Source organism: Sciurus vulgaris (genome assembly GCF_902686455.1).
Source record: "Sciurus vulgaris genome assembly, chromosome: 5".
Taxonomy (NCBI): Eukaryota; Metazoa; Chordata; class Mammalia; order Rodentia; family Sciuridae; genus Sciurus; species Sciurus vulgaris.
This window is the reverse complement of record NC_136465.1, coordinates 116,663,160-116,687,604: the sequence shown is the minus strand read 5'-3', so window position 1 is coordinate 116,687,604 and position 24,445 is coordinate 116,663,160. Positions and strand designations below refer to the sequence as shown.

The 24,445-nt window shown below is 44.7% G+C and overlaps 1 protein-coding gene across 1 annotated transcript in view; it reads right to left on the bottom strand.

The window, feature by feature from the left end:
* NCKAP1L (NCK associated protein 1 like) overlaps nucleotides 1–24,445 on the bottom strand; it is a 48,153-nt gene that overhangs the window by 4,123 nt on the left and 19,585 nt on the right. The window contains exons 11-30 of the mRNA XM_079141564.1: nucleotides 23,817–23,913; nucleotides 22,948–23,057; nucleotides 22,648–22,780; nucleotides 22,169–22,250; nucleotides 21,927–21,985; nucleotides 21,589–21,734; nucleotides 20,354–20,486; nucleotides 19,968–20,087; nucleotides 17,479–17,624; nucleotides 17,065–17,196; nucleotides 13,811–14,029; nucleotides 12,025–12,155; nucleotides 8,677–8,774; nucleotides 8,432–8,525; nucleotides 8,196–8,278; nucleotides 7,834–7,914; nucleotides 5,095–5,188; nucleotides 3,975–4,091; nucleotides 3,323–3,432; nucleotides 1,438–1,527 (exon numbers count right to left, since the gene is read on the bottom strand). Of these exons, the coding sequence (XP_078997690.1) occupies nucleotides 1,438–1,527; nucleotides 3,323–3,432; nucleotides 3,975–4,091; nucleotides 5,095–5,188; nucleotides 7,834–7,914; nucleotides 8,196–8,278; nucleotides 8,432–8,525; nucleotides 8,677–8,774; nucleotides 12,025–12,155; nucleotides 13,811–14,029; nucleotides 17,065–17,196; nucleotides 17,479–17,624; nucleotides 19,968–20,087; nucleotides 20,354–20,486; nucleotides 21,589–21,734; nucleotides 21,927–21,985; nucleotides 22,169–22,250; nucleotides 22,648–22,780; nucleotides 22,948–23,057; nucleotides 23,817–23,913 (2,275 nt within the window). The remainder of the gene's footprint in view (nucleotides 1–1,437; nucleotides 1,528–3,322; nucleotides 3,433–3,974; nucleotides 4,092–5,094; nucleotides 5,189–7,833; nucleotides 7,915–8,195; nucleotides 8,279–8,431; nucleotides 8,526–8,676; nucleotides 8,775–12,024; nucleotides 12,156–13,810; nucleotides 14,030–17,064; nucleotides 17,197–17,478; nucleotides 17,625–19,967; nucleotides 20,088–20,353; nucleotides 20,487–21,588; nucleotides 21,735–21,926; nucleotides 21,986–22,168; nucleotides 22,251–22,647; nucleotides 22,781–22,947; nucleotides 23,058–23,816; nucleotides 23,914–24,445) is intronic.

Below are 24,445 nucleotides of genomic sequence, written 5' to 3'. Positions count from 1 at the left end.
CGACCAACAGCTACCAATCACTGAATAAACTAGCAAACTATTATCTTCTATCTTTCAGCCCTTATAATATACCTTTGTAATTTCATGGAAGTCTGAGCTTGAATTAAGACTGATAACTTAATTCTGCTTGAATTAAGACTGATAACTTAAACTCTGCTGGCAATGCAGCTCAGTGGCAGAGCACTTGCCTAGCATGTGTTAGGCCCTGGGTTTGATTCTCACTACTACAAACATAAATAAACAACAATAAAGCTTTTTTCCAGACATGATGGCACACATCCATAATCCCAGTGACTTGGGAGGATAAGGCAAAAGGATCACAAGTTGGAGGCCAGCCTGGGCAATTTAGCAAGAACGTGTCTCAAAATTAAAAAATGAAAAGAGCTGGGACGTAATTCCATGGTAGGGCCCATGGGTTCTAATCCCCAGTACTATCAATCAATCAAACAATTATAACATCCTCAAAATCCTGCCAGAACAGGGTGAAGGAAGGGAGCCAGGCTCTAATCCCATCCTCATACTTTTCTCACCCCCAGCTTGAGGGATTTTGTATCCATGTAGACTTTCTGAATGCCAGCCACACATTCCTCAGGCACTAGGGGTACATACACCCAGAGTCTGCCCCAGTAGGATGGATTTGGGGAAGAAGTTCCATACCCATATAGGTTTCATGTGGGCTTTGAGGTAAGACACAGGCTCCAGGTGAGCAAATCCTCTCCCCATAGCCCACAGGAGGGCCTCCAGAACATGGGCCCAGGGGTAGGAACCACTCCTGGCCACATCTAAGCATGATACCAACCAGGAGAATCATACTTTTAGAGCAAAAGAGTGAATAAGCATGTTGAAGAGGGTCACAAGAGGGGGAAAACATTAAGTCGACTAAGTCAGAGTTTCCAGAACTTTCTGCCAAGGTAGAGGCAAACCCACAGCTTGAAAAGCAAAAAGTGACATCAGGAACCGGCTGATTGATGGCCCACTGGGTCCTGCCTCGCAGCTAAAATCCCTTGCTTCCTGCAAGCCCTACCCCTAAATCGCTCCTGTTCTACTTTGTGCTAGTTAGGACTCTCTTCACAATACTGTTAAGGACAAGAAATAGAGGGGTAGGAAGTTGTCAAGTAAAACCAAACACATGCTGAACAGGTAGTTACTGATAAGGGACACGCTGTGCCACCAGGTCAAACTCAAACAATGCAGGAAAAAGAACCCAGTTAGCTAGGGACCAGGAAGCCCTGTCCTGCTGAGAGTCCTTGAACGCTCTTCTATGGGATTATAGGACAAGTCTAGAATGTTGGCCAGAATGTGAGCACTAGACCCACAGGGTCAAGCAGAATTAAGTTATCAGTTAATGTTTTTGGGTGATGACAATGGCAGGAACCCAAAGACCCTAAAAAGGAGTCTTCTTTTCTTTTCTCAGACCAGTTTAAACAAGATACATACCAAGCGCATGAACAGAGAAATGGATTCCCGATTTCTGGTTTTAAGCTTGTCAGTCTCCTGGCCCAGCTGCAAGAGGCTGACAGAGGCCACCTGTAAGAGAAGAATTTATAAAGAAGCAGATTTTTATGGAGGTCAGAATAGGACAGCCTCAGGCTACAGGAAGTTAAGAAAAGATCAAGGAGAAGAGTTAAGAAGAGCTAGGATGTTCCCAAGGACTCTAGGTGGAAAGGTGGCAAGTCCCCAAGGTTTCAGAGACACGCAGTGCCTATAAATGAGCCCAGATCCCATTGGCCACCCCAGTGCCAACAACAGGAGGTTGCTGAGGGGCTGAGGGGAGAGGCTGCAAAGGAAGGAAGAATTAGAAAAAAGGCCAGTGATGCTGTGTGCCAGGAGATTAATCTCTCTTTTCCCAGGCAGCCTCCAGACACCTCTGTCATCAGGCTGTTTACAGCTGACTCCCCTCACGACTGGAGCCAGAGCCGGCCTCTGATTCAGACTCGGCTCTTGGTATTCTCCTCCTGTCAACTCCCCAGTGGCTGTCATCTCCATTCACCTCCAGGCCCCCAACAGATCAAAGCAGGAGAGAGAAATGTGATTCACATCCCACACTCAGGTTACCTGCATTTAACAAACAAATAGGATAAAAAGGAAAAGGAGGGGGAAGCCATCCCATCCCATCTTAGAGATCTGGTGTTGAGTTCTTTTTATATTTCAGATGTTCAGATCCCATTCTGTCTGGTTGGTGGTCCCAGCTTAAATAGAGCCACTCTAACCAACCTACAGTCCCTGACATGTACTTCTCAGAACAAGGGTATAATTCCTGAAAGAACAATGTGATCTACTGTTTCTTCCTGGAAGAAAAAAAAACAAGGCCCCAGTTCTTAAATCAGTACCGACCTTTGCAAAGGAAGGAGCTTCCTATTACTGAGAATGCTCAAGCTGGCAGTGGATAAAGGACCATGTATCAGAAGTATATGGATGGGAATCCTCTGTGGAGGATTTAGAATGGAAAACTCTAGGGCCTCTTTCAACTACGGAAGGAGATTATTTATTCAATGTCTTCCCAGAGGCAAAACTGAGATCAATGGTGATAGTTACAGGGAGTCAAACTTTGGCTGAAAACATTTTGAAACAATTTTTCAAACAAATTGGACATACCTATAAAGCAATCAGATGTCTGGCTGTCAACTCCAGTCCCTAGAAATCTAGGTCAGTGGTTCTCAAAGTAAGAACCCAAGACAAAGAGCATCAACTTTAATTAGGAACTTATTGGAAATGCAAACAAATGCAAACTCTCCAGGTGACTCTGATTTCCAGTAAAGTCTGAAAACTCATCATTGACTGTCAGTATAGAGTTGGAAGGGGACTGGCAGGTTATAAAATTCAGTGTCTTGACAACTTTAACATGCATCTGATCTCCTGGAGACCAAATTAGAAGCACAGAAGCCCAACCTCCCCTGGCATATTCTAATTCAGTAGGTCTAGGGTAAAAATCAAGCATCTATTTTAACAAGTTCCCCAAGATATTCTGATGCACACCAACGTGCTAAATGATGGATTCAGTTTTATCTGCCTAGTTTATAAATGAGAAAACTGAAGGCCTAAAAGTTCGGCTCTTCAGAGGTTATACAACTTTTTGTAGTGGCAGAACACAGATTTTCTCTTTTCCCAGGGATTTTTCAGGTATTCAGGCAGAGGCTGAAACACCAGTTACCGGGGAGTTTAGAACAAACTCCTGCCTTCCACAGAGTGGTCTCTCGCTATTTAATGAATGACTCCAGGGGGAGGTTAACCTCAAAGGCCTGAGCAGCCTAACTGTGAACTTGAGCCTGACCCATCCCAGCCCTTGGCTGTCCTCCCTTCCTTATCATCTAGACTCACTCACCACCAGAAACTCTTTGAGGTGAGTTTCAATGTTCTTGTTGTAGAGCGTGAAGAGGGCAGCAGACACCTGGATGATGGCCTTTGTCAAGCAATGGACGTTATTGCTGTAACCTGGGTAATTATTGAGACAGGGAAGAGAAACAAAAGGAAATGACAAAGTGAGCCATCCCAGGCTAACCCCAATGGGTACGTCTCGTTTCTTTCAGGCTGAGCTCCCCCTACTTGACACCAAAAGGACTAGAAGACCTTTGGGGACTAGAGGAAGAATATTCCTATGACATTTGACTAGATTAGAATTTTATGCATAGTTCACTCTCAAGTGTTTTTTGAAGCAGAAATTTACACCTATATCAGAAATATGTATGTTCCAGCTGGATGCAGTGGTGCATACCTATAATCCCAGCAGCTCAAGGGGCTGAGGCAAGAGGATCACAAGTTCAAGGCCAGCCTCAGTAACTTAGCAAAACCCTAAGCAATTCAGTGAGACTCTTCTTCAAAATAAAAAATAAAAAGGGCTGCAGATGTTGCTCAGTAGTTAAGCACCCAATCCCTGGTACCAAAAAGAGCAAAAAGAAATCTGTATGTTCCAGGTAAGTAACCCCCAGGACACTAAACTGAATACCCTTGGTCCCTCACACCTACTCTGTACTTACCATCTGTCTCAATGCTATAGAAGGAAGAAGGGTCCATGGCAAGGAGTGGGAGGGAGACGGCAACAAAGATCAAGAGCAGGCAGGCCACCTTATATTCTTCTTCAGGGGATGAGCTATCTGGTGAGAGGGAGAAAGGAAGGGAGGAAAAGTGAGTAAGTCAGCAAATGGTAGTTATCTTCACAAGATTGTGGTTACATGAGAAAATATCTGTGCACACACTTTTTCTATCACTGCACGGAAGTTATTATGACTAAAGGAGGCAGGACTAGCATTCGCTTAAAGCGAGTGGCTCAAGTTCTGGAGGCCTCCTCTGATGCCAGGGCTCTGCTGACATGCAGTCCTAGAGTACCGATCAGCTGCCTGGAGGGAAGGAGCGGCAGGAACAAGAGGGAGGATCCTCATGGACAATCAGAGAAAGGAGCTAGTCTGGCAATTTTGAAAGGGCTTAATACCAGTCACTGGATTCCATCCTCTTCTGGGTATGTGTACGTAGGAACATGCTACTCAGAGGAAATGTGTAATGAAAAGTATAAGAAATGAGTGTGAGACTAGGGAAGGAGTGGATAGTGTCAAAGTGATTACGTGGGAGGGAAGAACACAGGATCAGTGTGGGGAACTCAGATGCTATACCACACAACTTCCCGAGAAATCATGTACTATTTTGGCTTGTTCTTTGATTCATTTGCATGAGTCTTCCTTCCCCAACCAGTGTGTAAGTTCCTGTGAGCACTTGCTAAGCACCAAACAGGCTCTCATTTAGAGAACCACATCTAGCTAATTGGTAGATCAACTGGTTGGAACCTACAGAGAACCCTAAATCACCTACATAAATATTTTCTGGGGCTGGGGTTGTGGCTCAGTGGTAGAGCACTTGCCCAGCACATGTGAGGCACTGGGTTCAATTCTCAGTGCCACATAAAATAAAAGGTATTGTGTCCAACTAAAAAAAAATTTTTTTTAATTTTCCAGAGGTTAGGGTCTACACTGTAGGTCTTTCCTTACCTGCCAGTTTATATCCTCTGAATTCACAATCCCAAATAAAGGCATTCTTTGACATTGACATTTCTCACTCAAAAGTAGGGCACAAGCCCTCCCTCGTCCCAGCTGTCCCCTATCTTACCAGTTTTCAGATTGGCAATGGCAGCCACCAGGGCCGGGTCAATGTCACAGCCCACCCCTGCAGCAGATGCCAGCTCAAAGATACTCAGGGTCACCTGGTAGAGAAGAAAACATTTCGGGTAGAAATCCAGAAGAAAAGTACTTGGCAGAGGCTACAAGCTGCCAGCATTCCTGGATCACAGATTTTAAGATTTTGGTGTACTATCATTTTTTTCTAGATATTCCTTGTAAGCTCTCCCTAGCCTCCAGGAAAAAAGCCCAAATGCCTTAACTTGGTATTCAGGACACTCTACTATACAAATTTACTTTTCAATCTTATTTCCCTAAATGCTTCCCTCAATGAAGCCAGGGTAGTTTATTCACTGTCCCCAAACCACAGCTTCCTTTCTTTCTTTTACATTTGGTTCACTTCCTTGCCTCTCTTTCCTATACTTACATTTTAAGTCACACGGATCTCTTAGGCTCAACTCTAATGTCATCTCCTCTGTGAAGGCCTCCCTGATTCCTTCAGCCCAAACCCTTCTCCCCGCAACACCCCACCCCTTAAATTGGTCCCACTAGCATTGGTCACACACAGTACCTGCATTGCTTATCTGTTCAGAAAGGAAGTAAGACATATGCCTGATCTCACCAAATAAATTATAATTTTTTAAACCCCGCAACATAGTGAAGGGAGAAGGTGACTTTGGATAGAAACAGATCTAGGCTCAAATCCTAGCAACACCAACTCATTAAATATGTGATTTTGACTAAAAGTTACTTAACTTCCTTGGCCTCAATTTTCTCATCTGTAAAACTGGAATAATAATACTTAGCTCACAGAGCTGTTTTGAAAATTCAGTTAGATCTCAAGTGCAAAGAACCTATCCACCCTAGTGACTAACAGAGCAAATGTTGTTATGCCTTGTCCTCTTCCAGGAACTCTGATTTTTCTTTATCCTCTCTATCATTTAACACAATGCTAAGAGCACAGAAGATGTTCAACAGAGATTGATTGATTGACACCTGAATCCCTCACTGTACTTACAATAAGGTTCCCAGGACATGTGCCCCAACCCCCATTCCCACACCAAGACCCCTTTTGAGGTTTAAAAAAATTTTAAAAATATATAAAACTTTGAAATACTCCAAGAGAACATGGACAATTGCTTCTAAGTAGCAGATCTTTATACAGACATTACAACATGCACATACTTTGCTCATGGTAATGACCCAGAAGGCAAACCTTAGCCACCTTCTGTTCTGCCCTTTATTTAAATCCTCTAGGCCCCAGATGACTCTGTTTGTGGCAACCACAGCCAAGCAGATCAGGGACCTGGTCTATGACCTGTGACTTCCTGAAGGAAGAAGGGATTGATTGAAGGGGTCTTGTTTTCTCTCCTCCTAATCTTTTTATCCCTCTGAGCAAGTAACAGATCTCTGATGGACAGGCCATCCCCCTTCCCTGCCCACACCTGCTTATTTCCACAGGCAAGCTGAGCCTAGAGCTCACAGCTGCCCAGGAGATATCAGCTAGACAAGCTCCTGACAGGCTGGAGCGTTCAGCCCCAACAGCAACAGCTGCCAAAACTCAGGCTCAGTCCCCAATCAGAACATTCAAGAGGGCAGCCAAGCCAGCGATGCATCACTCTTGCTGCATCCGTGACCATTCAACCCTCAGGTGATTTCAGGCAGGTAGAGGGAAAACTTCACTCTCTTTTGTTCTCAAAGCAAGGAAGTTTTTCTTAATATTCAACTTAATTCTTTTCCCCAATACTGGGGACTGAACCCAGGGTCTGGCACATGCTAGGCAAGCACTCTACCACTGAGCTACATTCCAAGCCCTTTTGATTTTTAAACAGAGTCTTGCTAAATTACCCAGGCTGGCTTGAATTTCCAATTCTCCTACCTCAGCCTACAGAGTAGCTGGGATTACAGGCAGGCACCACTGGCTCCAGTTTGAATTCTTCCTGTTCATCAGTTCCCTTTAATCAAACCTCTCTCCTTTAAAGGAATCATAAAGTAGTTGCCTGCCTTTGCATTGGAAGGACCTTGTCCCTAGGCTTTGGCTATATTTCCTACATAACACACTTGTTTGTTCCAGATGATTCAAAAGACAAGCTGACTCAAAGATGTTCAAGGGGTGTGGACATCTAGCTCAGGTAACCTACAGAAACCCTGCTTGCTCTTTTGCAACAGGGCCTTGAGGCAGGTGACACAAGGTCAGAAAGTTTTAGAACCAGGAGGAAGAAAAGGCCAAGAAAAGAAAGGAAACTCTGAGAGGAGGCCGGGTGGCTGAGAATGGAAGAAACAAATCTTACAAAAAGTACTCAAGCTTCTGTCTTAAAGAAGGGACCTGCTTGCACGTAGCCTGGCATCTAATTTGCATTGCTCACTTCACGTGAAAACACACAGACACTATCCTAGATTAGGTGCCTCCCCGTCCGGTACTGTTTCCCCAACCCCCACAGACTCCCTCTTCTCTCCAAACCCCTCATGTGAGCTTTGTTTTCTCTCTCGAGAATATCTGCCTGCCCAGTTCTCCTGTTGGAATCCTAGCTCTGATCCCTGCAGCGTTCTTTAGAGACCTCTCCCTCACAGTCCCTAGCTACATCCTCTCCCCCAGCCAAGGTCTCTACTTGGCACCTCCCTACTGTGTGTGTGTGTGTGTGTGTGTGTTGCTGGGGATTGAACCCAGGGCCTTGTGCATGGAAGGCAAGCACTCTACCAACTGAGCTATAGCCCCAGCCCTCCTCCCTACCTTGATGTCTGTGTCTGGAGTAACAAACTCCTTCAGGCACTCGATAGGACCCATGAGAAACGGACAGTGGGAAGAGAAAACCTGGAGGAAGAAAAGATGAATGAGTCCCCAGGGCAGCAGTCAGCACCTTCCAAAACAAGTGGGAACAGGCGGAAAAGGGGCCTCAACTTAGATAAGAGCCTCGCCAGCTGCCCAAGCTCTCCCTCTCCTCGTGCCTCCAGATTTCCTGCGCTCATCCAGCCACAGGGATCTCCTAGAACCTCTGCCTCTCTTCAGTGCTCACCAGCCCTTCCACAACTTTTCACGCAAGCCCTATCCACAGAGCCTCTGGGCTTCTCTAATAAGTCCCCCCTCACACTCACCTCCTGAAGTCCCTCTTGGGCCATGGCCCTAAAACTGAGGATAACTCCAATGATGGTCATGCGCTTCAGCACATTCTCTGCCCCTGAGGAGAAAGAAGGATCTTAGAGAAGAGAACTTAGGAGCAGAGTGATAGTTATGCTTCTTCAGACTCAGCCAAACCCCCAGGTCCCTGACACCCCTGTCATTAACAATGTCATTCCCATAGTTCCTTCTGACTGTCGGGGGATGTGTATACCCATCAACTGGGGCAGCAGAGATGCCATCAAGTCCGGCTTGCTAAAGTTGGATCTGATCTGAACAAGTATATCCATGTTTTCCACCACCAGTTTCTGCAGCCCAGGAACAGAGAGACATTAAGTAGGGGAAAAAAAGAGAGAGAGAGAGACAACAAACAGTGTTACATCTTTGTCCCAGCCTCCTTCACCTACCCTTTCTCTCCCAAGGTGGGACCATTCTCCAGGGGACCTGTTTCCACAGTACCTTTAGCTCCACAATCTGAGAGGTCACATGCCACATCAGGTTTTCACTCAGGAACTTCATGCCGTAGGGGCCCAGAAGTTCAGCCAAGGCTCGCATCTCTGGAATAGAGTTTTAGAGGTCCCAGGTGGGGCCCAGGGGACACTGGAGCATTTGTACAACGGATGAGAGTAATTTGAACATTTCAAATGTTTAGCAAGGAAAGGAAATGGGAAGCTGAAAAACAAAGATGGCCTGAAAGCCCGCATTCGGATGACAGGTCTAGATCACCATGGGACAATTACCCTCTTCCCACTGCAACTCATGCCAAGACTTGCCATAAATGATAACTATGTACTTCACTTTCTTATAAAAATCTAAACTTTCCCAAGCCCTTTACATGATACCTGGGTTTGGCTCTTGCCATACTAGCTTCATGAGTTGTTAGATTTGAAACAAGCCATTAGTCTCTCTGAGCCTGTTACTTCTCTGTAAAATGAAGAAATTCATATTTTCCATGAATTCCTCACAGGATTGCCATGAGAGTAAGAGGCTACATTATAAAAACCCTTCGAAAACGATAAAGATACATATGAATAAAGGATTTTTATTACGACATTTATTAACAGCCCTCTGAAATCTCGGTCCCAGGCACTTCATCCTGGCTCTACAGACAAAAGGGGTTAGGTGCTCATCCAGCAGAGGCAGGTCCAGAAACATGATGCAATGCCTTCCTGCCCCTTTTACTTCCCTTATTTAATGCACCACTGTCCAAGTGAAGCTTGTCCCTTCACAAGCTACCTTTTCTTTTTTCAACACACATCCCCAGCATCTCCATTCTTTTTTTCCTTTCGACTCTTTTTTCCTCCAAATCTGGTCTTCCCCAATGCCTTCTTCCTCCCACCCAGCCTGCTTTGCCTTTTCTGAGATAAGTAAAACCTGCCGGGGGAAATTCTGTGTTGCAAACACTACTGACAAATTCTGCTAGAGAGGAACTCTAGCTGCGATCTTTGGCTTTGGGCCACCGCAGCAGGAAAAACCATAAAAGACCAGAAGTATCAACAACTAGAGAGCTGTAGAAGAAAGGCAAGTTGACTATCACTAATCAGCGTTCAGAGAGCAAAGAGTCAAGACTCCGCACCCAAGTCTTTGAAGGCAGAATTCGTTGATCTCCACCTCCACCAATGACAGAGGAAGGAAGCAAACCTAACACGCAACCTTGTCCACGGCAGACACTAGACATTTTCAGAGTCACCTATTTGCAATAGGGAGAGCTCAGCTGAGAATTATGAAAGGATTTCCTAACTAGTTAACTTAGATAATGCTGACATGGCTGACAGAGGGGAAGGGGACCACAGTCGCCTTATCTGGGGGTGATGGAGAGGAGACGCACTGATCTACTATTTGGATCTGCCAAACCTCCCTATTCCAGCCTTTTCTACACCCAGCTAGTAACCCCAGGATATTCTTCCCTTTCTATCTATTTTTGCAATAGAATTGCCCCATCGCCATGGTAACCCACGGAAATTGGGGTGTGGTGGTAGAAGGGGGAATGAGCATTACCTCCTGCTGCTTGTCAGTTGTCAGCAAGACCTAAAGCAGATCTGAGAGGCTGCCTACAGCTTGAGAGTAGAACTGTTGGGAAGGGGACATCTAAAACCCCCAGCAGGTAAAGATTAAGATACAATGACAGTAAGGAGGTGAAACTGGAAAACACAATTGTTTGAAAACACAACTGTATACTCTGGCTTTCTTAACATTCTCAAAGGAGGAAGGAAAAAGTTAGAAGGTAGGCTCCCTGGAACATTTTCTTTGTCCCAGACACCATGCACAACTCATGATTTGTATAGAGGTGAGAGGAAGAAGAAGGAAAGTGGTTCGTGAATAACTGAGTCTGTGAAACAACTATTAAAAAGAATCTGGCAAGCCAGGAGTGGTGGCGCATGCCTGTAATCCCAGCAGCTCCGGAGGCTGAGGCAGGAGGATTCCAAGTTCAAAACCAGCCTCAGAAAATTAGAGAGACCCTAAGCAACTCAGTGAGACCCTGTCTCTAAATAAAATATAAGAAAGGGCTGGGGATATGGTTCAGTGGTTAAGTGCCCCTGAGTTCAATCCCTGGTACCAAAAAAAAAAAAAAAAAAAGGATCTGGCCAGGTCCTGTAGCACACCACCTGTAATCCCTCCTACTCAGGAGGCTGAGGCAGGAGAATCACAAGTTCAAGGCCAGCCTGGGCACTTTAGCAAGACCCTATCACAAAATAAAAAGAGCTGGGGATGGAGCTCAGTGATAGAGTACTTGCCTAGCATGTGCAAAGCCCTGGTTCAATCCTCAGTACCATGGGGAAAAAAAAGACCTGCGTGATTTCAAACCCTCTTTTAAAAGGGACCAGTTGCTGGGCATGGTGGTACATGTCCATAATTCCAGCTACTGGGAATATTGAGATAGAAGGATGGCAAGTTCAAGGCCAGCCTGTGCAACTTAATGAGACCTTGTCTCACAAAAATATCTTTGGGGAGGTGGGCACTAGAGATATAGTTAGGTATAGTTTAATAGTAAGACACCCCTGGGTTAAATTCTCCAGTATCTTGGAAGTAATAGTAAGATAGAAAAATGGAAAGCAGCTTCCCAACTCTTTCCCTATACACCGCTTACCTGCCCCTGATCCTCCTGCCCCCACAAAACACATATACACCCACATGCACAAAAGCCTTCTTTCTATACACTGGGAACCAGCCCTACATTGTTCTGGCATTTGCCTTGAATTGAAATTCCAGTCCTATCATTTATGAATGCATGACCTTAGGCAAGCTCTTAAACTCTGTACCTCAGTGTCTTCATCTGGAAAATGGGAATAATGAGCGTATGTACTTCAAGCTGTTGTAAAGATTAACTGAGTTACTGTGTGTGAACATTTAGAACTCTGCTCAGAATGTATTCATTGTCCCATCATCATTGTTATTATTAAATATCAGCAACACAAACATGGGCCAAGGCTCTAAATTTATCCCCAAGAAAGAAAATGCCATGGCATCAGACCACCGTTTAATCATTTCAAGCATGAGAATGCCCTCCTTACGCTTTACCCATCACTAATGTGCTACTCCTTCATTCTTCAGAGAAAAATTAACCCCTTCAGTGACTTCAGCATCCCTGCCTAGCTCCTAAACTCTCCTTCTCCACTCTCAGCACCCCCAGGCCACTCCTCAATTCTGGGCCTCACTTAGAATCTCTTTATTTTTCCCAAAATCCTAGCAGGGCCTAGCAGAGATGTTAAAGAGAGTGTAGAAGGATCACTCTGTAGGTAGGAGAATTTAGAGAGGGTCTATGGGCCAAGGTATTGTTGGGAGGCAAAGACCAGGCCCCGAGCTCACCAGAGATGTCGGAGAACTCCTCTGCGCTGAAGTTCTGCTCCCCCTCTCTGGGAAGGCTGATGAAGGCCTGCATGGCTGGGGAGAGGGCGATGGTCCCACTGCTTGCCTGTCTGAGCAGACTTTCTAAGTACCTTCAAGGTTGGCCAAGAAAGCACCAATTAGCGTCTGATCCCTTCTCCTAACCACTGCTGCCTAACCCTACCTACCACTGGGCTTGGGGAGAGAAACTCTGCTAAAGACCAAGATGAGGAGAAACTCAAAGAAGACAGTGTAACTGTCCAAACTCCAAGCTCTGGCCTCTAGTCTGTAGGGTATTTATGCTGAAAATTCAATGACAGGCAGGCTGGGGATGTAGCTCAGTTGGTAGAGTGCTTGCTTCACAAGCACAAGGCCCTGGGTTCAATCCCCAGCACCACAAAAATTTGCAATGATGGATGCTTCCACCCTGTCAGCCCTGCTCTTCTCCAACAATGCATTCCCCTAATATTATGCTCTGTCAGATAAGACAGACTCAACCTGTCATAAAAAAAGAAATCCTACTGGATTTCTGGGGTGTAGCTCAGTGGTTGAGCACCTGCTTAGCATGTGCAAGGCCCTGGGTTCAATTCCTCTAAAAAAAAAAAAAAATCCCAATAATTGGGCCCCTGTGAGAGAGACTTAGCCTCAACCTCTCCAACAATAGGGCTGGACTGAGGACCTAGGATCCTGGAAGTCAACCTCAAGTCAAACTTCCTGGGTAGAGAGAAGCCCCATGAACATTGGTCATCCACTCTCCAAATATTTTTTCCTGACCTCTGACCAAAGTTTCAAGGAGCTGGGCACCAGCCAGTACAGGTGGGGATGGTTTGCCTGGCCCCTGCCACACACTCAGGTACCAGCTCTGAGTCTATATTTTACAGATGTCATAAGTTAACCACCAGTGGGAAAACCCCAGCTGTCAAATATATTTTTTTTCCCTTTCAATTTCAATTTGTTATCAAATTTTTTAGGCAGAGGATTTTACATAAAAAATAAGAGTTTTGTGGGCAGCATTCAGGTGTTGCTAAATGAAAGCTGTTCCCTTTAGAAAGGAACCCCCTCTCCACCCCATCGAAGTCCTCACCTAGCCCATGACATTCATTATCTTACCTGCCTGACCCCTGTTGACATTTGTATTTGTAAATTTTGCTCCCCTTACTCAGGGGGTTCTTTGCAGATAACTCCCACTAAGCTGATATTAGATTAAGAGCACCACCCAGTGGTTTGGGGAAGTAGGAATCCAGCTCTTCAAAAACTCAAAGGAAACAATATTGATTACAATTTGGTGGCCTTCTCCAGTTTGGGGGAGGAGGCCACCTTTCCTATTAAGAATAATCTACTAGACTTGATATGGTCATGTCTGGGGATGAGGACACAACGTTCCAGAGAGAAGGCGGAAGAATGTTCTCAGAGGGAGAAGCTAAGGCAAAAAGAACTAAGAGAATATCAGAAAGAGGAAGTTAGAAATTGAAACAGTAAGAATCTAGAAAAGGAAGGTTAAGAAGTGGAGTTTAATAGGAAAAGGGTCAAAAGGCTGCAGGGTGGGTCGATGGATGTTATCTTAAAGTTCTGAAGGAAATGTCACGGGGGACAGAAGTGGGTCAGCATTTGCCCCAGCGTCTTGCTCTGATCCTCAAGCAGGAACAAGCCTGCATTTGGGGGTCCATGACCCTGGAAGCTAAAATGCTTGGGTCCTGAGGTCCCACTGTGTAAAGGAAAAAGTGCTAACAAGGAGGTAAGGCACTGGGGAAGGGTAAGCAACACTGACCAATTCGTGTAGAGAGTGGTGATGGTCTGCTCCCCACACGAGTCTAGTGGCTGTGTCTGCTGCAGGAGAGCATTGCGGATGACTCTGGAAGCGTCTGCACCCAAAAACTGGGCCAGTGACTGTATGAAGCCAATGTATGCTTTGACGCCTGCCAACAGCTCAGAAGGCCTTAGGATATCCTGGGTTGCAGCGTTGTAGCCAGCCAGCCACACAATGGCTCTAAATGACAAAAACATAACAACAATCACAGGATAGACACCAAAACACTTATTGAGTGTGTTTTACACTCCAGGTCCTGGGCTCTGATCTTACTACACATACTATCTCACTTAAACCTCATAGCACCCTAATAAGTTAGGGACAATTATCCCTACTTTATAAATAACAAAACAAAGACATAGAATAAATCACTTGTTGAAGACCACATAACGGGCAAGTGGCAGAGCTAGGAGTAGAATCCAGTAATATTTGATCCCTAACCATTATACTTTTCTGCCTCCCCTGGGGAAATTGAGCCAAGTAGTACAAGAGCTGAACTTCCAAACTCCATGTACCTCTGAAGGCAGGCTCACACCACCCATGCTCTCAGTGCCAGTATTTGTCTTATCTTGGAAATAGTTCTGACCAATGACAGGAATGGAAACACATGCTTGGAACTCCTTGGACATGCTGTGCAGTCCCCAGGGGCCACGGATGCCAGGGCTGGATGGAACACACTCAGCTGACATGTGGCCACAGTCATGACTGTCCACACTACACTACTACAGGAGCTCCATAGCAGAACCTTCCCCACCTGGAACCCCAGCTCCTTCCAAAATGCTCTCCCCAGTTACCTGAGATGTCACTATTAGAGTTAGTCCTTTGACAGAAGCCTTTTTCCTTGGAAAAAAGTAAACTGTAGGAGGAGGAGGAACACCACACTCCAGGCCTTTATCAGACATTTGCACCCCAATATAAATGAGTTCCTCAGATTTTCCTTAAAGCCACAAAATGGTTGGGAGGTTTTTTGTTTGTTTGATATTTATGGCAAAATGTTTATGGTAGGGGGACAGGAGAGTGTGCTCCCCAGATGAAGGGTAACAGACCCTTCAGTCACAGAAAGAATAGACTGAGGTGAGGCCGAGCATCTAGGCCAACCTTGGAGCTGTGGGAACAAGGATGCCCAATGAAGCAAGTATCAGAGATGTTAGGGGAAACTAGAGGATCTTGCCCATGCTGCTCCAGGACCTAGAAACCACCAGCAGTTTCTGAAGGGGTGCACATGGGTGATTATCACACTGCCATCTTTTTGACATTGTGTATACAGCTGAGACACTTTCTCTCATGTAGCTAATGTGTATGTAACGAATGCAAACTAATTTTACCTCACCTAAGCAAAATCCTAATTGAAGAGGCTGGAGATGTAGCTCAGAAGCAGAGTGTTTGCCAAGCACACACAAAGCCCTGGATTCAATCTCTAGGATTGCCAAAAAGAACTACTTGAAAAATAAAATCTGCATCTCCCATAATCAAAATACAGACTCAGTCGACCCAGCCATGGTGGCACTCAGGAGGCTGAGGAAGGAGGATTGCAAATTCAAGGCCAGCCTCAGCAATATAGTGAGACGCTGAACAACTTAGCAAGATCCTGTCTCAAAAAAAAAGAACTGAAGATGTAGCTCAGTTGTTGAGCACCCCTGGGTTCAGTTCCTAGTACTGCAAAATAAATAAACAAATAAAGACTCAAATGAAGAAAACAGACTCATAGGCCAGCACAGTGATATATACCTATAATCCTGTACACAGCACAGTGATATATACCACTATCCTATAGCCTGAGGCAGGAGGGTGGTAAATTTGAGGCCAGCGTGGGCAACTTAGCAAAACGCTGTCTCAAAATAAAATAAAAAAGGCTTAGAGAAACCCTGTCTCAAAATAAAGGGACAAAAAAAGAGTCTGGGAATGTAGCTCAGTGGTAGAGTGCCACTGAGTTCAGTTCCCAGTACCGAAAACAAAACAAAACTGTTCTCCCTGTTTCTGTCCTAACTCCTACTAAGACAACCAGAGAGAAACATGGAGACAGCTCTGCAGAGAATCAGTCAAGGTTCTCCATCTCGGATAAAAGCCAAAGTCGTCGCAGCGACACATAAGCACCTACACAGTCTTCCACTCCTCCACCCCCGCTAGCCTCACGTCCCACCAGTCTCACCCAGGCTGGCTGATTCTGCAGAAGCCACAGTGGCTCACCCATGTCCATGTGACATACCAGGCACATTCCCACCTCAGAGTCTTCACACTGGCTAATTCCTCCATCTAGAATGCTTTTTTCCCTGACAGTCACACACCTGACTTCCTTAGCTCCTTTAGAAAAATGTCACTTCCTCTAGGAGCTTTCCCTGGTCACCCTATATATAAAACTGCACTACTCTCACCCCCTAACACCCACCTCCACAGCCCCATCTCCCTCTCCTGCACTGTCTTTCTACTTGGATGATCACTATCTAATCTACCATTAATTCTACTTTTTTATTTTGTTTGTCTATCTCCCCCACTAGAAGGCAGTTTTAGAGGACAGAGATTTTTATCTGTTTTGTATACTGCTGTGTTGATAGCTTCTAGAACACTCCTGACACATACTAGGTGTTTAATAAATTCTTGGTGAACGAACATACTACCTATTCCAAAACCAAACACAGAAGACTAAAGGATTATTCATGATCATTCTATCCAACATCCCTAATAGCTGATCACAGCATTCAATTCCAATATAATGGGTGTTCCTTCTAATTTAGGGGAAAATGCAATAAGGGGCAATGAGGAGGAAAGGGGATTTATTTTATTAAGGGCTATAACATGTCAGGAACTTTGCACTCATAATTATCTCTAATTCTCTATCAATTCTAAATCACAGATAATTTGTAATTACAAAGTAAATATCATTATCCTTACTTTACTGGGAAGGAAAATGGCTTAAATAAGCTAATCTGCTGCAGTGTCCTAGCTAATGGCCTGGATGTTGATACAGCTCTGCTGACTGCAAAGGCTCTGCTCATTCTACTAAACCAAGGGTGAAGGGTTCTGGCTGTTCAATAAAACCACCTGTAGAGATTTGGGGTTCTTTGTGTTTGCTTTTCAGAGGAACTTGGAATCTATGCCAGACTGACTGTAACAGAATCTTCAGGATTGACTTATCGAAGCCCTATGTCAAGGACTGCTGTGCTATGCCGCACAGACAAGGAAAAAGTAATGCCAACATAGACAAGAAAGAGCGATACCTGTTGAGCCTGGCTTCCAGGTGGCTGCTAAGATACTCAGAAGGGAAAATAGTGTGTTCAAACACAGAGAAGCTGTATACATGATTCATTGTCAGGGCCAATTCTGTCAAGTTTAGGTGTAGCTTGTCCATGCTAGAAAATAAAATGAGGCTTGATTACAGATCTGGCCCTGCCTACTGGTGTGTGAGGACTGTGCAGGCACACGGCCTCCGAGCCCTTTCTTCCTCTAGCCATCCTCAGCCGAGAACCTTACGCATAATGTTGACTTAAGAGCAAAGTGGAAAATCCACACTAAAGTGTTTTCCCATCTCCTCATTTCCCACCACTTCCACTTTTCTCCCCTTTCCTATATCACCTTCCCTCTTCCCTTCTTTCATACAGCACCCCCTTAGCCCTCTGGGGCCAGGTCCATACTTGGTAACAATGCTACGGTTCTTGCGGTGACTCTCAGCTCCTGGCTTGTCCCTCTCGGGCTCCCCTTTCCTAGGAGCCTGCCTCTGCTTCATGGTCTTCTTGTTCTTGGCCTTGCTGATAGTGGTGGCACAGTGCTTAGGCAAAAGCTTTGGAGACAAACACAGGTGAAGGGAGAAATGAGAGTCATTGCTAAAAGTGTCGTGTAGCCTAAGAATTATAAGGTCTCTCTGTTATCATCCTCCCTCTCTCCCTCTCTTTCTCTCTCTGTCATCTCTCTTCTCTCCTCTCTCCTCCATGCTTTTCTTTCTCTAATCTAATGGGGGCCTATTTAGAATGTGCTCACTTCTTTCAGTTTTCATAATATCTTCCCATGTACAACCTTAAAATTCCAAGACAGTAGTGTCTTTCAGGGGTCACCATGTTCCCCCACCTATAGCCACAGAGACTTTCCTAATAGGAAAAACTCAAGCAAAAACAATAAGATAAAACAGTTCCACTCAACTGCTTTCTAGGGTCTTCCAACCTGGGAAAATTATGTTTTGCTAGATGGAACAATTATCTCGCTTGCTACATTCCTGCATACCCTGCCTCATGAAGACAGCTCCCCACAGCACCAAAGCCCTCCAAAAACTCAGAGTTCCAAAGTAGCCAACATTCCCCTCCCACCTCTTTTTAAGAAATAAATTTCTTGCTAGTTAACTTAAACATCAATCCTGCATCTCTTCTCTTCTTCAGTTAGCCATACAGAAAACATCTGATACAACTGGATATTCAGGTATGGCCTTCAAGGAATCACCTTGGAATTCTCTCCATTGATTCCAAAGCTACTGAGCATGTGCAAAGCATGTATGAAAACTCCTCAGTTGCAATTACTCTTAGATTGACATAAGAGCCACACAAGAAAACCAATTTTGTTGTTTCGGTCACATTTTATTTTTTTTAAATCCAAACTCACACCTGTTCAAAAAAAAAAAAAAAAGAGTCCACCTTAATGGATTTGAGGATGCTTCAACCCTGAGATTATCCAAAAGTGTCTATGGGGCCAGGCATGATGGGCCTATAATCCCAGCAACTTGGGAGGCACAAGTTCAAGGGCAGCCTCGGCAATTTAATGCCACCCTAAGCAACTTAGTGAGACCCTGTCTCTAAATAAAAAATAAAAAGGGCTGGGGATGTAACTCAGTGGTAAAGTGCCACTGGATTCAATTCCTGGTACCAAAATATATAAGTAAATAAATAATTAATTAATTAATTGAAGTGTCTATGGTAGAGTCTGTAAACAGTCCTCCAAAATGTAGCACCATCAGTAATGGCCACATCACTAATTATTTATCCAAAATGTTAATTCTGAAGGGCCAGAGTTATCAAAAGTTCTTGTGTGAAAACAATTTAGTCATTCCTGATACAGCACTGAGAAAATCTTTTTACCTGTGTCTCTTGCCCATGGCAGACATTCCTGGGAGTGAATTCACTGGTAAGTATGCTCACTTGCATAGCTTCCTTGCATTAACTATTTAAGTTTCTTTCAAACATATATTTGTACTCCCCTTTTCCATAAAGTAGAACATTCTCCAAGGAAAGGGATCATGTGCCTTCCTTCGGCATCCCCACCCCAAACATCTAGCAAAAGGCTTAATGTTCAGCAACAGCAATTAATACAAGAGCTAACATTTATTGAGTGTTGTATATTAAATATTTAGTGTACTCTATTTCATTTAATCCTTATAACAACTCTCGGAAGAAAGTATTTTAATCCTCATTTTACATAGGAGAAAATGAAAAGGTTAAGTAATAATGTAACTGTTCTAAAAAAATACACACACATACATACACATCACAAAGACATGCACCGGGGCTTGCCTTCTACCAAAGCTGCTACAAAGCCTGACTCAAACCCAGGAAGGGTGGGTCATTTGGGAAATCTAAAAGACTCCAGGGCAACAGCAAAACTACTTCCTCATTTTCAAATTTTCTGAAATTTAGGTTGAGCTAATTGTGACCAGGTGTTGTGAGACAGTCAAGGGAGGAGAAGGGGAAAAAACAGAAGACAAAGACAAGAAAGCAACCCTGAGGATAAACACAGAAGAGGTGCCTAAAAATGTCCACAGAGCCACAGAGGAGGCTAGCATGCAGAGGAGACAAGACAAGGGATCGGGGGCCACAGTCCCCAAGCATGCATACACTGAAGAGAGGAAGGGAGTAAATTAGAAAGTTAACTCATCTTCCAGATCTCCTCAAATGGAACACAGGGTCTGTTGGAGTGCAGCTGTTCAAATAAGAGTATTTTTAGACACCTCTATCTAGTCCTATGGGAGTTAGGACTGACAGGGCTACACTAAGAAAGGATTCCTGCCATCGCTTCACATACACAAAAGCCTCAGCCCCACTTGAGGAAGAGTTAAAGAACTTAGTATCTGAGAGGAACACAAAGGCAGAGAGAGAAGAAGGCACTGAGGGCTGGAGAGGAGACAGAAACAGACTGGGCCCACCTGTTCGCTCAGGTTGCGCTGTTCAGCACAGATCTCCAGAACACAGTTGCTGGTCTGCTTGGCCAACTCCTCCAAGAAGGAATTGCAGTGGTGAAGACCATGGTTCTTCAGGTGGGGGTACTGCGGGAAGGGACCGAGGGGGAATTTGTTATCTCCAGGACAGTCACTTCTTCCTCATCCCCAAGCCTAAGCTGCCCACTGCCACAGAAGAAGAAACTGAGGTCCAGAAAGAGAGGACACTGTCAACATCAAACTGAGACACCTAGGGACTCACATCACATACCTATGCTTGTACCCTTTCTGGGACCAAAATCAACCCTTGGATTGTGTTTCGGGGGATAAGGATGAGATGTGACTAGAGAGACAGCAGGGTTCAGGACACCCACCTCTTCCGGGCACATCTCATGAGTGCAATGGACAAAATGGGCACAAATTAGGGGGAAAGCAATGGCATATCGCAGCATAGTAGGTTCCTCCAGGGTCACAGCAAACATCTTCTCAAAAGTACGGAGATGAAAGCTGCGGAGAAAGGGGAAGGAGACTTAAAACAAAGGTTATGAGTTGATCCCTCTGAGGAACAGAGAATATTCATTCTTTCAACAAATATTGATATTCACCACTCCCTCCTAATTTCCCTTGAGGTAAAAGGAAATCCAAGAACCTTAACCCCTCAGGATTGTTCAGCGATAATCTTCTTCCTTTTCCTTGCACACAAGTTGCTATTCTTCCCTCAGAACCTTTGCACGATTTGGGCCATTCCTCCTAATTTAGTCCTAAAGTCACATTTCTCCCAAAATTTGACACTCAGGCTTCAGAAAACCTTCTCAGATTAATTCTAGGAGACGAATCTTTCCTAAACCCTATAGCCTCACAACTCATGGATTATTTTTCTATTCTCTTACATTTGCAAGTATTATGTTGCGGTCCTTTTAGTGTGAGTATTATGTCGCCCCATTTATTGACTGCAGAGAGCAGAGACAACCTATTGCTCTGTTTGTTTGATCCTTCAAGGAGTGGAGTTATGCCCCTAATAAATGTCAGGTGCTACCTGTGGAAGACAAACTAAATGTTTATTCTCCAAAGAGCCTATTCTCCACCATCTCAATTATTTTCAGCTCTCACCATAAACTTCCAAGTTTTTCGTGTTTCTTTAAAGCCCAAGGTCCCAAGAGCTTATAAATAAATAAATAAAAAGCTAGAGGCTGGGGACTGGACTGTAGCTTAATGGTGGAGCACTTTCTAGCACATGTGAGGCCCTGGTCTGGATCCCCAGTACCAGTGGGGAGGGGAGAGATGCTGAGGAAGTTTCCAAAGATAACAATGAAGATGCAAAAAATTGGAAGAAGACATCTGACTGAATTATCCTAAATAAGGGGAGGCAGTGTGAAGTCTAAATGGCTCTCCTCACAAGGAAGAATACAGAACATAAGGGAATCAGCTTCAATTCTCCCTCTTAGGATTACTGGCTCTTGGAAGCTGGCATGAGTGAGTTGTGGAGTTGAACATCTACTTTTAAGATTGCAAAGAAAACAGGACTTTCCCATCTGTCTAGGGGAATAGTGGTCCTCCACAGAGCCCAGGCAAGAGATCAGTTGAACTGATAGTCTGAACCAGGACATACCAGAAAGTAGACAGGTCAGAAGTTTCCACCAGCACTTTCTCAACGGAGTCGAGCATGCGGGAGTGAAAGACGATGAGGTTCATCACCTTGGCCAAGTCAGGGTTCTCGTGCAGGTGCAGGGGAGCCTTAGCCACGCTGGTATATGCCTGCGGTTGGAGTTGGGAAAAGGGAGGAAGAAGCAAGGTGAATGAAACAGGTCCCAGGCTTGGGACTACAATTTGGCCTGGCTGGGTCCCATCTAGCATAAGTTTTCAAGTTCAGTTACTCCATAGAGTAGAGTTTAGGAAATAAAAGAGAAAGGATTGTGGGAGAGGAAAAATCTAAGGAGTGCCCATTACCTGCAGGCGGAACCAGTCCAGTCTTAATCCAGAGAATTCAAATGTCTCTCCATTATCAACTGCAAAAAACCAGAAGCAAGTGTAAAAGGAAACAATAAAACTGCAGCCTAATATCTGACTGCATGGAATCTAAGTACTTTTCAGAGTCACCTGGCCCTATTCCCTGATTAAAGATCAATATTTCTAGAAAAAAGATATTGACTCTCATCTACACCCTGCCTCCCCCACCTCCCTCCAGTTACCTTGTTTGAGATTCAGAGAGGAGAGGGTACTGACGAAAGAGGACATGATGATGGACTCCTCCTCTGGACACACAGACAGGTTCTATAAGAGGGTTGGAGTTGCTGTCAGTGGGCACAGGTTCCATCAGGGCAGAAACTAGTCTACGTGATAGTCAACCTATGAGGGCAGAAAGAATTGCCAAGGGCCAAAACCAGAGAGCAAGCCAGCAAGGGACAGAGGGAACTTCCTGGAACCCCTGCCATGTTAACATCAATTTTTCTTTATCTCTCCTATTTGTACGTAGTCTCACTTAGGGGTGAAAAAAAGCTGCCAAGATTAGTAGTCTTTTCTTTCTTTTTTTCTTTCAACGAATGTAGAGGGGGAGATAGGGCTTTTTTGATGCCTAATCTTCAAAGCATGAAATTCAACCAGCATGACTCCAAGAGAAAGATGACCACTGGCCGCCTTGAAACCTCCGAATTATAATCAAGAAACACACCTGAATGATGTCACTGAGCACAAGAGCATCGAATCTGGCCAAGTACTGAAGGTGGTATTGCTGGATCACTTTGATGTGCCTTCGGACCAGAGCCCTAATCTCCTCCAACAAGAAAAGCAGCTCTGCGATGCTCCTGAGGAGTTGAGGACATGAACAGAGAGACGAACGAGGCTAGAAACACGCATGGAGACAGAGTGCTAACAGGGCATAAACTGGACTTTCCCAAGATCATTTAATACCTCCCTGTGCCCTTTTCCAGCCCATCTTAGGACAAGGTTCTTAACCATGTCAAGTACTAACGAGTCAGCATAGTCCTCAGGGGTCTTTGTCTTGGTGACATTTTCTGAATGGCGAACCAGCCAGGTGACCTCATCACGAATGAAGGACAGGGCCATGAAAGCAAAGAGGGCCTAAGGAGAAGGCAAGGACTGTCAAATTTTTCAACTTTACAGATTTAAGGCACAGAGAAAACTACCATGATAATCTGCATGTGGATACAATCATATAGTCACACCAACAGTGTAAACACACAGACCCACAAAAAACCTCAACTATGTGGCACAGAATTAGATGTGTGTGCATGTGACACTGGTGCAGTCAGTATCCCTCCCTCCTGATCAAAATAAAATTTAGAAATATTTCCTAGGCATTTATATGGTTTAAAACACAAATGTGCCAGCACAGTGGGGCACACATGTAATCCCAGCAGCTTGGGAGGCTGAGGCAGAGGGATTGCAAGTTCAAAGCCAGCCTCAGCAATTTAGTGAGGCCCTGAGCAACTTAGCAAGACCGTATCTCAAAATAAAATATAAAAAGAGCTGGGGATGTGGTTCAAGTGGTTAAGTGCCCCTGGGTTCAATCCCCAGTTCCCCCCACCACCAAAAAATAAATAAATAAATCACAGAAGCAAGTTCTGCCATCAATTAGTTCATACTTACATAGAAGAACAAGTACATAAATAGCTAAAACACATGGCATTCTATGAGAGTGCCCCAAAAAGGCGTCTGAAAAGGTTGTGGGGTACTCTAAGGAAATTTAAGGAATCGACGTATATACATAGAAATAGATCACAAAAGATTCAGAAATGCAAAAATTTCATGAACACTAAGTTCACTCCCCCAGAGAACCTCCAATCGGCCATCATTCCCCTCCTGACATTTCTCTCTTGCCTTAGGACCCAGTAGTCCTGGCTCATCACTTAATACAGTCTCCAGCTCCTTCACTGCTATCCGCAAAAACTGCCGCCGCTGACTGTGAAACTGGCCACTGAGGAAGGAAAGCAGAAACTATAGAATACCACCTCTCTCTCCCGCCCATAACAACCCTCCACAGGCAGTGCGGCAAAGACAGGCTTTAGGAAGGGGTGTCAGCAGAAAGAAAGAAGGCTGGATGCCGAAGTCAGCCTTGGGAAGATACAGGAATCTATGAGGCAGCAGCATATTCTTGGGCTGAGGCAATAAGTCTGTCCAGAAGCTCAGGATGACTTAGGTGATCTTATGGTTTGGATGTGAGGTATCCTTCAAAAGCTCACGTGTGAGACAATGCAGGAAGGTTCAGAGGAGAAATGATTGGGATGTAAGAGTTTTAACCCAATCAGTGACTTAATCGCCTGGTAGCCACATTGGGGGGTGTGACTTTGGGGGTACATATTTTGTATCTAGTGAGTAGATTCTCTCTTCTTCCCAATTATGATGTGAGCCACTTCCCTCTGCCAAACTCTCCTGCCGTGATGTTCACCCTCATCTTGAGCCCTGAGGAATGGAGCCTGCTGTCTATGGACTGAGACCTCTGAAACTGT